This window comes from Quercus robur, chromosome 2 (assembly GCF_932294415.1).
Source record: "Quercus robur chromosome 2, dhQueRobu3.1, whole genome shotgun sequence".
In the NCBI taxonomy this organism is placed as follows: Eukaryota; Viridiplantae; Streptophyta; class Magnoliopsida; order Fagales; family Fagaceae; genus Quercus; species Quercus robur.
In genome coordinates, this window is record NC_065535.1 from 73,675,636 (window position 1) to 73,686,955 (window position 11,320).

At 35.7% G+C, this 11,320-nt stretch overlaps 1 protein-coding gene, 1 long non-coding RNA gene and 1 other non-coding gene across 6 annotated transcripts; all 3 read left to right on the forward strand.

Moving 5' to 3' along the window:
- Positions 1-137: 137 nt before the first annotated feature.
- LOC126714964 (uncharacterized) lies at positions 138-3,593 on the forward strand. Of its 2 annotated transcripts, XM_050415385.1 has the most exons (4): positions 143-563; positions 1,536-1,589; positions 2,755-2,814; positions 3,155-3,593. In XM_050415385.1, the coding sequence occupies exons 1-4, from the start codon at positions 216-218 to the stop codon at positions 3,281-3,283; spliced, it is 591 nt and encodes a 196-aa protein (XP_050271342.1). In that variant the 5' UTR covers positions 143-215; the 3' UTR covers positions 3,284-3,593. The 2 variants fall into 2 exon arrangements, with proteins under 2 accessions (XP_050271343.1, XP_050271342.1); XM_050415386.1 differs by lacking the exon at positions 1,536-1,589 and having other exon boundaries at positions 138-563.
- Positions 3,594-4,726: 1,133 nt separating this feature from the next.
- Positions 4,727-4,800, forward strand: TRNAV-AAC (transfer RNA valine (anticodon AAC)). The gene has a single exon. It is a non-coding gene; the product is annotated as a tRNA-Val (tRNA).
- Positions 4,801-6,734: 1,934 nt separating this feature from the next.
- On the forward strand, positions 6,735-11,012 carry LOC126714965 (uncharacterized). 3 transcript variants are annotated; one of them, XR_007651719.1, is made up of 5 exons: positions 6,735-7,166; positions 7,896-8,082; positions 8,443-8,526; positions 8,835-8,930; positions 10,960-11,012. It is a non-coding gene; the product is annotated as an uncharacterized LOC126714965 (long non-coding RNA). The 3 variants fall into 3 exon arrangements; XR_007651718.1 differs by lacking the exon at positions 10,960-11,012 and adding an exon at positions 9,756-9,800; XR_007651717.1 differs by lacking the exon at positions 10,960-11,012 and having other exon boundaries at positions 8,835-8,974.
- The last annotated feature ends 308 nt before the right edge of the window (positions 11,013-11,320 follow it).

Genomic DNA, 11,320 nt, shown 5'->3' on the forward strand with positions numbered 1-11,320 from the left:
CAATCACATGGATGGGTAAAAGAACCATCTGGAAAAATAAACTTGATGAATTAAAATGAAAAATCTCAAAGCTAAAAAAAAAAAAAAACTAAAACTAAAAATTTTAGGGTCAAAAGTGTAAATGAGTGACTTTTTTGGCCTACGGATTAGGATAGGGAGCGAAGAAGCACAAAAACAGTCACTGAAAGCTAAAAAGCAAAGCAGAGTGAACCAAAATGGCAACCAATGGAGTCTCAATCTCAGCAACATTCTCAGTTTCTGCTTCCGCTTATCCCGTAAAACCACTCCGTACGACTCCCAATAACAGCCCTTTTCTGAGGTTGCCGTTTCGAAACCATGTCGTTTCGAATTCTTTCCAACAACGTTTCACAATTAAAGAGATAAACACGAAGAAGCAGAAGCAGCTGCTGAGAATAGTGAGGTCTGTGGAAGAAGAAACCCAAATAATTCCAGAGGAACAACAACTTGGAGAAGCAGAAGTAGAAACGTCGTCGTCTTCGCCGGACCAACCTGCCGTTTCGGTACCCGTTTCTCCTTCTGACATCCTTACCATGTTCTTTCAGGTACCTTTTTTTTTTTTTTTTTTTTTTTTTTTTTTACAATTTTTTGTTTTTGATTTTTCTATAATTATGTAATTATAATGTGGAAATTATTTGTCCGGATTCTCGTTACTTTTATTTATTTATTTTATATGATTTAATAATTTAATAAAAACAAGAAGAAGAGTAATGGCACAATTTTTCACAATTGATAATGGTAGTTTGTTGTAATTGTTACACAAGGACTTGGCTTGGTGTCTCCAATGCATTAGACCCATTGCAATGGGTGCATGGTAAAAGTAAACACGTGTTATCATCTCAACTGGTCTAGTACACTGGACCTTATCTTTGCCTTGGTGTAATTGAAATGGTGTCAGTGATGGGTCGTGTGAGATTGATGTTGTGCAAAATCAGAAATGTCAATGTGGCAAACTGTGAAAAAAAATTGTCCCTTTGTATTTTTCTTATAAAAATTATACTCTATCAATGCGAGTAAAGCATCTAGTGTAATTATTGCTGACTTGACAAAATCCAAATTGCCTCCATTACACTATTGGTCCATGGGGTTCCTTGAGTGTCTAGAGTAGAATAGTCTTGACACCTCTTCCCTATATAAATGACACTTTGCCCAATGTACACTGAAATGGAATGTGAAACTAGAGTTCTGACTTGGGATCCTCTAAAAGTTTGAGTAACTTTACTATAGTATTCTTAACATCTTAACCATTTACTACTCTACTAAAGAATTGAGTGGCCTACATTTTGTTAGTATTTGAAGTTTTGAACAACATTGATTAAGTATATCTATTTTGACATTTATTTAACCTATTGCTGATGTGACCAAATCTTTATAACAAATTGTTAGAATTTTAGAAACTTTATAGTGGAGTTACATTAAAGGCTCTACCTAGAGTTATCTAAGAGCTTTATAGGATCTCACCTATGGATTACAATTGCTTAGTATATCACTAAAAGTCTACATTTGTATGTTTGAAGGCAGAGGGAGTCATGAATGAAGCAACTGTTCCTACTGTCACCAAAGCCTTAGAGGTATATTGATATATATACTAACTCTTTTAGATTCCCTTTTATTATTTTTTTTTATTAAAAGCAATTTTTTCCATGTTGAGCCTTGAAACTCAGTGGTATGGCTTGCTCTCAGAGTTCAAATCCCCCTTCCCTATTGTTATAACTATCAAATTTAAAAGAATAAGTAACTCCTTCCTATATGAATGGATGCAAGAGCATATTTGTTTCCTTGCTCTAGAGTTACAATGGTTACTTTGAGTTCCATGATTGAGATTATATTTCTTTATACGATGATGGCAGAATAAAGCCCTATGTTCTCTCAATTCCATTTAACATTTATACTGTTCTTGTTCATTAAGATTATTTGCTTAGAGATGAGAGACAAGTGTTGAAGGGAGGAGGAGGTGGGAAGGTGCTGGTTCCAATTTAAGGTCCGTTTGGATTGAGGGAGAGGGAGGGGGAGTAGACTAGATTTAGTACAAAATTAGCTTATTTTTAGCCAACTCTACTCTACTCCCCTCCACTCCCCCTCCTTCCCCCCTCCATCCAAACAGGCCATTAGTGTATCTTTTTCAATTGCAGTCTTAGCAGATCTTGTGATTGGGCCTTTGAGGTGCCTTTTTCTTGCCTTGCCTCGCCTGAGCACTTGGCACGCCTTTGACTACCCAGTCTGGAACCTAACAGAAACCTTTTGCGTTTAATTTTTAGTTTTAGTTGATTGTGAGAAGATTTTAAAGTTTTTGTTGTTAGTTTTTAATTCAACATAGTCTAGTCAAATTTGGTAGCTGAGAGTTCAACCCAAAATATTGATATTATAAGTGGGGAAATCAGAGCTAGTATCTTATGTAAATGGAGAGATTAGGGTTAAAGGGTGAAAGGAAAGGGGAAGGTATAAGGTAGAGAACTGTATGGTCAAGATACATCCTGATTGTTGAAATTTCAAGCTAGTGTCAGTTATATATATATATATATATATATAGACACACACACACACAGTACAACTGTAATTCAAAAAAGAAAGCTGACTGCTCACTTCTGCCTAAACACATTCCCCAGACACACACGCACACTGCTCACTACTCACTGAGAACAAAAGTAAATGTTTAGTTCATGAATTGCTTATTAATAAATTGTTATCTGTAGCATGTGGATTCGCACTATTGCTTATTCATCTTTTCTTTTGTAGGAAACAGAGGGCATTACTAATTTGAAGGTTAAAGTGGTTGAGGGCATTGCAAGTGTTGAGGTGTGTATGCACTAGGTTTTGGATTACCAATTGTAAGGAAGTGACAACTACTTCAATTGAAACTGTAGCTGGTGTAAAAATTTGGGATATGCTTAATGAATCATGCTCACATAAAATTTTCCAGAATTGTCAAAAAATTTATTTAATCCCTTAAGATCAGTTGCTTGCCTATAAGTTCTGGTGGGCTGCCCAAAGTCGGGGGTTTGGTTATTGAGAATGGTTAATTATATCTGTTGTACATATCATTTGTTTTTTCTTTCAATGTTTAAGATCAAAATTTATTTTCATTCTTCAGCAAGAGACATCAAGACATTGACTTTTTTTTTTCTACTCTTTTTAGTTGACAAAACAGACAACAGTACAAGCTACAGGAGTAGCTTCTAGTTTGGTTGAGACCATACAAGGTTCAGGCTTCAAGCTGCAAACTTTGAATTTGAGTTTTGAAGATGAAGAGGATTCCGTTGCCTAGAACTTACGAAACTCAGAAAAAATTTATTTATCCATGAGCTCTATTTCCTTAGAATCTTGGTATGTAGGCATATGATTAGACATACTGAACTGGTGGTGGTGGTGGTGGTGAAATACTGAAATCATTGCAATGCTCAAGAGATGTAAAATGATACTGCTTTACCAAGATCATTTTTAAAATTCGAGTTGGCAAATGTTGTTATGCAGTGATTGTGATGTTTGCTAGGTAAAATGATGTTTCAAGCAAGTTTTCGGGTTTGGTTCTGCCCATCATATCAATGGCACTTTTTCAAGGTTCCATTTTCACTGCAGTCAGGTTTGTACATGCTAAGTGAGACCTTGATTTACAAGTATGGTAAAATTGTGCTAAATAAAGGGAAAGATGTTGCTTTAACATGTAGTGTGAGGATGAAGTGCTTCTGTGTAACGTAGAGACTAGAGAGGGGAGAAGGGAAACAAACGAAAACAGAGACAATTTGGTTATCTGAGGCCCTGTATTTCTTAATCTTGAATCCATTAAAGTTTTAAATGAAAGATGAAAAGAACAATGAGTATCCATTAAAACTACTACTCTTGCCAATTAAAAGACACAGAGAGACTAAAATTAGAAATTCCCATAGTCAAATGCAATTTGACAAGCCTGGGAGCTCCTCGAGAACTTCATTAACTCCTTGCGAATACAAAGCCTTCCCTTGGGGCTTAGATGACTTTCAGCCATGATTTTCATTATCTTTAATACTCTTGCTTCCTTCAGGATTTGTCTTACAAGTTCCATCGTTACCTCATTCTCTGAAATACCTTTATAATGACAGGTCATGAGGTGTGATGACAAACATTCAGGAATATCCAATGGCTCCTCCAAGTAACTGGTAAGTACAAGACTACCAAACATAGGGTGGTCTGTTGATTCAAAAGGCAAGTGTTTGTAGCTTTGGAACATAACAAGGCAAGAGTCGCACTGCATCCCAGGCACAGCACTAACGCCAAAGCAAACCATAAAACTTCAAGGAAGACAAATTATAAAACATGGGAACATCATCATTGGCAGCATCTGCACGACAATATAACAATCACAAATTTCTTTTTTGATGAATAACAATCACAAATTTCACTTAGTCATGACTCACTCACAATGATATTATTTAGTACTTTGCAATGTAATTATAAAGTAATTTAATAAAAGATAGAGGGTCAGAGCATTAAGCATGTAGCATGCCCTTACCAGTTTGGTTTTTGTGCTCAATTCCATGGATATAGGTATATAACATCATTACAGAGTTGTCCAATGAAGTCCCATGACCTCCGTACATACTTTTCACTCGTCCAACTACATTCCCCAACTTGGACCGTTTCGACAGAGTTGGGAATGCTTTCCAATACGAGTTGCTTGCCCAAAACAACTCTGATGCGTTATGATAATCAACCGAACTCCTAGAACCAAAGAGGTGTCGTGGTGTAGTTGGTTATCACGTCAGTCTAACACACTGAAGGTCTCCGGTTCGAACCCGGGCGACGCCATTGTCCTTGAATTGTATGCGTTGTTTTTTGGCTTCAAAATTGCGTTTAAACTTTCTTCTCCTACTCTACTTTTGAGCTAAAAAAAAAAAAAAAAAGTGGATTGGGCCTGTAAGTCTGTAACCAAGTTTTTTGAGCTAACTCCTTTATTTTTGTTTTAGAACTTTTTTATTTATTTTTTTTTTTGAGAAGATTTTGTATTGGAACTTTGTCGAATGGGTTACATTTATTCCCGTCTTTTCTTCTCCCATTTTTCTTAAACATTATCTTTTTTTAAAAATAATTTTTGGACAAAATTTAGTTACAAAATTGATTGTAACCTATTCTTATAAACTCCATAGTTGCAAAATTTCTGAAAAATTAAAGATCAATAGTTATGTCATCAATAAATTGTTTAAATTGTAAGTTTTTGTAGTTTAAAATTATACATTAAATATAAGCTTATAGATTACATAGTAAATGTTTCTAAAAAAAAAAAGATTATATAGTAAATAATATCCGTTTAACACAAAATTTGAAATGTGTATTAAGAAAGTAAAAAACATGCTATTCAACGGTTAGATTTTCAAAATATGTAGTACTTTTTATTTTATTGAATAAGGTTGTAGTTTAAGGCTACAACCAATTTTGTAACTAAATTTTGTCCATAATTTTTTTATGCTGCAAACAACAAAATATTGGTACTTACAGTTATAGACTTACGTCTTTTGTAATATGACTCTCATAAAATAAAAAAAGTCTTTCAATCTTTAGTAGTAGTAATAATAATAATAATAATAATAATAATAATAATAATATTTACAGTTTTAAACCGTTTAAAGTTTAAACAATTTTATAAAGCTTAGATAATCTTCAAGTTTTGATTGAGTAAACTAGGTAAAGTGATTTGTATCTTTACTTATATATTTGTATGGTTGGTAAATATTGTAAGGATTGAAATTGGATTGGTCCCAAAACTGGATTGGGTTCAAACCCTAACGGCCCAAACAATAAATTTGTAGAGCGTGAATAGAAGAACTAGATCTATCCCAGAAGAAAAACAATTAGATTTAACGGTTCAAGACAGTTTGACGCAAGTAAGATTCGAAAATCTATCCTCGGAACAGATTAAGTAGTTCGTATCATATGGTTTCGTTCAAAAATAAAATTGTACAAGAGTTCCAATCCTTATCTTTTATTTTTTCTCTCCCCTTTCTCAGTACATCTTTCCATGTTATATACTACAATCTTGGTGTCATCTTTACCACACACGTGTAGGTTAGATTTGGGGGACTCTTTCCTGTCCCATCCAGCACCTCTCAGAACCATCAACTAGTAGCTGTAAGGCTGCTTGATCACAGTTCAGGCATCACTTCCATATTAATGCGGCCGGAGAGTTGGTTGAGAGGCATTTAATGTGGAGGTAGCAGCTTTTAAAGATATTTGTTTACCTTTCTTTTCTTATCCTTGGTCCAATGTCTCACCCTTAGTTGTGATGTAATTCCGTGATGATATGGCACTCAGATTTATCTCGGACACATGTTGCCGAGAAGGCTTTTGTCCTTGAACGCTTTTGTCCTCGAACGCTTATTGGACCCATCTCACATTGTCTCTACTCCTCTCTTCATTCTATACTCCTCATAACCTTATTTGGGCCTCCTTGAATGGTCTAACGTCCTCGGATAGGGCTATAGGCCTAGTTAATACTGCTTTAACAATACTTCCTAATTAATTGGCCCCCACAAATATGTATAAGAGAATCTTAACCTATCAAATAATGAAAATCACAAAAAATCTTGACCTATCATAGTTGATCTCACTCAACCAAAAAAAAAAAAAAAACAAGAAATTTAGAATAAAAAGAACAATATATGAATTATTTTTTGACTAGAACAGTATATGAATTAGATAGCCCATATCAAAACTTCACAATAATTTATCTCTTGTAGGCCTGAGGTTGAAGGTTTGGACTCCATGGCCCAGAAACCCTTTCCCGCCAAAGCCTACCAACCATTTTTCTAATGTTCATTGATTCTGTCTCGTTCTTCATCTCTCTCATTCTGCCACTCTTTCAAAAAGTAGTAGTAACTCTGTAACTGACTAGACCTCTCTCTCTGAACTACTCAGACTCTCTGTGCTAAGCTACGGAAATATTTTATTTCCAAAGTCGAAAGTTCATTGCTTTTTTGATTGAATTTTTTGGATGCTTATGATTTTTATCATACTTGGTGCTTTACTTGCAGTGCAGTGCTGTGCTGGGTCACTAGGATTTTTGGGTATTGGGACATCAATGGCGGAACAGAAGGACGCTTTTTATGTTGTACGGAAAGGGAATATTGTTGGCATTTTACAAGAGTTTGAGTGATTGCCAAGCTCAATCCGGGTCTTCTGTAATCTTTTTCAACCTAAAAATTAAAGTTTCTGACTTTATCTTTGTTTGAAACTTATATGTAAAAAAGTTAATTCCTTTGTGGGTTTGTCTAATCTTCTAGTCAAGTTTTTACATACCCATTTGGATTTTCTCTTAGGGGTCTTCTTTATTTGGATAAATTTAGTGTTTGTTTCTATGGATTCCCTAAAATTTATTAGGGAAGTGAAAAGGAATCATTTTTTTTTTTTTTTTTTTTTTTTTTTTTAAATCTTATTTTATTTTGATTTTGTCTGCATTGTGTTTAAGACTGGGGCTTTCTTGCATGTGTTTGTTACATTGTTCAATTGGCAGTCTGTAACCTAGGTTTCTTGTCCAAAAGGGTTAAATTAAGGTGAATTTGGATGGTTTTAAAGTCCATCTGTTGCTCTTTATGCTTTCAAGTTCAAGCATGCGTTTATGTTAGAAAGTAATGTAATCGCTCTGAATTTCTGTCTTCAATAAAACTTAGTTGAACTCCTGGCTATGTTGTATTAGTATAAGATGGTTCTCACTTCTGATCTTTGAGACTTTTGAGTTGTAACCATAGTCTGAAGAATGATTTAAGTTCAGTCTGTGTTAAATATCATGGTTTTACCTAGTTTGTTGGTACCTAGTAGGATCTTTCCATCTTGTCACGGGCTAAATTATTAACGAATTCATTCATAAAAAACTAAAAACGGACAGAAATAAGGTTTCTTTTCCTTTATAGGTGCGGTGTGGAATCCTTCCATAAGTGTGTACAAAGGATATTACTTGTCTAAGGATGCTGAGGAGCACCTTGCCTCGCATGGGCTTAAGAATGCTACTTATTCTGTTGGCGCTGCTGATGTGACAGATGATATTGTGAAAGCACATCATTATTATGAAAGTTTTGAATCGTTCTTCCACATTTTGATGTATGGTATCTCTGAACCATTTACAAGCCTTATACTGTCTTTGGACTAAAGAAGAAGCTTGATTGCTGTTCCTTTGCTTTTCTTTTCAGTTCAGTTTTTACTGTTGATCATTTTATTGTTTTTTTTTGGTGGACATAACACTGAACACCCCCCCCCCCCCCCCAAAAAAAAAAAGTCCCCTGTCGGGTGTAAAAAAGACATTGAATCCATTGTGGTGTCTATATTACATGTTATCAAGACTCTTTTGATAGCACCTTTCTTCCATGGTGTTGAACATATTAGATAACAACATTGTTTTGATACGATAAATTTTTACTTGAATTATTGACTGTATGATTGGGTATATCATTTTTCTTTCAGCAACCAGCTTCTTTCGGAGTAAAAGCAGCTGACAAGGATTTTCCCACAAAGAGATTACAAGGAGTGCTTGATTCGGACAGTGTTGTAAGTTAAAATGGATAACATATGCTTCATTAGAAATTTGTGTCTGAAGACATAGTCCATAGAATGTTGGAATCAATTGAAGGATATAGATTTTGAAAAGAAATTTGTGGCAGTTTCCAATGCAGACATTAATTTGAGAATCCAGTCCACAGTTTGTCAAAGACAAGTTTTGATGAGTTCATTATAGAATTCCCCAGAATGAATAGCATTTTTCCAAGCTGTTATTTGTGAACATCTTGAGAATAGAAAAGGTGGATTGATATTGATGTAGTGGTGAGTAATCACTTTGTCTGGTTCTTGTACCGCAGGAGGTGTCTGGATCAACTTCATTTTCAACAAATCCTCAGAAGAAACAGTTCAAGTCAGACTATAGCAATCAAGCTGAAGTAATTTCTTCTCTCAGTGTAAGCTGCTGACCTGATATCTACCATTCATGTACCACCACCAGAACTAAAACTATATGTATTTCTATACATGCATATATTATTATGTATATAATTTTAAAACTATTGATGTCCATGGATCGAATCCAAATCTTCTGTCTCACTTTTCCTGCTCTACTCTATACTCCACCAATAAAAGCTTGCCACGTGTTAACATAATTAATTAAATACTATAATTATTGACTTATTAATATTACCATTATTAATTAATGATAGTATTTAATTAATTATGTTAACACGTGGTAAGCTTTTATTGGTGGAGTATCGAGTGGAGCAGGAAAAGTGAGACAGAAGATTTGGACTCCCATGGATCTACTTGCATGCATATAATATGGTATTTTAATTTTGTATACATCTTGTTCCACTGGTTACAAATATGTAATGGAACTATGGATGTAAAAGGTTTAGTTATCTATAACTGTGGAACTTGCCTGAATGCTTGGAAAGCCAGATTTTTCTAAGTCTGGTCTTTTGTGTTGGGGCTCTTTATATCTTAATCTGGATTCTTATTTTGGATATTCATTTATCTATGAATGTAACTCCCCAAATTTTAAACATGTGATGTGGCTGTACAATGGTTTTGTATATAATGTATATGCTTTATGGAAGAAATATGCTCTTGTATTTGCAAATGAAAATTGCGAGTCCTGTTATATGCAAAGTTTTTGTGGCATTTGGCATCAACAAATTATAACATAACCAAGCAGTTGCAATGTCACTGGTCCAGCCTCTGGACCTTGCCTGTTAATAAAGGATCTGATCTTCGTGTTCTGCATGATGTTGAAGTATATGAAAGTCATCCAAGTTTCCCAGCCTTCCTGTATTCTTCTGTTTGATGGTGCTTTGAAAGAAAATCCTGGACAAGCTGGTGCAGGAGCCGTGCTGTGTGCTGAAGATGGAAGTGTGGTATGCAGTTAAGTGAAAAATATCCAGTGAGAAGCACTATCCAAGCCCTCTTCCTGCGGGAGAGGACAACCTTAGAGTGAAGGATGTGGTCTCTGAAAGGGGTTGGAATTGGTCTAAATTTCTATGGATCTCCCCCCCAATGTGAAACTGGAAATCCAAGTAACTTCGTATGCCTTTACAGCTGCAAGTAGTGATAAACTGGCCTGGGCTGAAAATTCGCGAGGAGTATCTGATCTAAAGAGTGCTTATGACCTCGCTACGGATAACGAGCACATTCCATTCGAGGGAGAATGGCTCTGGAAAATTCAAACTCTGCCCAAAATCCAATTCTTTTTCTGGAAGTGCCTTCACAATAGCATTGGAGTGAAATCCTGTCTCACTGCAAGGGGAGTTAACTTAGATCCTCTGTGCCCCTTATGCAACGATTAAGCAGAAAAAATCATTCAGATTCTTCGTGATTGTAGGGTGGTCAGAACGGTATGGCAAAATCTGGGCATTGCTACTCATGATAATGTGTTGTTCTCAGGTGATTTTGCTAATTGGCTAGCCAGAAATGCTACAGAAAAAGCTGGGAAGGGGCAGAACCAAACATCCTGGAGCATCACCTTTCTCTTTGCCATCTGGATCATATGGATTAAGAGGAATGCCACTGTGTTTCACAACAAACCTTTCCCTCAAAATATCCATCTTGAAGTCACCCAAAAAGCTCTGGAATTCAATCACTGTGTTATTAATGGGAAAGCCTCTGTTCGATACATTCTCAAATCAATCAAATGGGAAAAACCTCCTAGGGGTGGATCAAACTCAACATGGATGGGTCATCCTTGGGTAACTTGGGAATGGCAGGAGGTGGGGGAATTCTTCGTGATGAAACTGGAGCTTGGTTACTTGGATTTTCCAGACGCATTGGCATAACTTCTAGTTTCATGGCAGAATTATGGGCTGTGCGAGATGCTCTCTCCCTTTGTATTATTAGGAATAGCCAAGCTGTAGAAATAAAGATGGATGCTAAAGCCATCCTTGATGTTCTTGCGAATCCCAACCAAACTAATACTATCATTTCCTCCATTGTTGATGATTGCAGGCTGTTGATCACTCAGATCCCTCAAGTCCGGTTTTAGCACTGTTATAGAGAAGCAAATAGGTGTGCTGATGGTCTGGCTAGAATGGGAGGACAACAAGATTTTGATCTTATAGTTTATGACTGTCCACTTGTGGAAATCCAGTCTTTTATTGATTTTGATTTGTCAGGATTGTATTCTAATAGGCGTTGCCTTGAGACCATTGTTAATCTTTAGTTTTAATTGAATTCTCTATTTTACCAAAAGAAAAAAGAATGTAATGTATCACTCCAAATCTTGTCTCAACATTTATAATGCATCCCAAACTTTGAGGTAAAACATACTGTATGGACTCAATTTGTAACGATCCCAAACCGGTCTTGG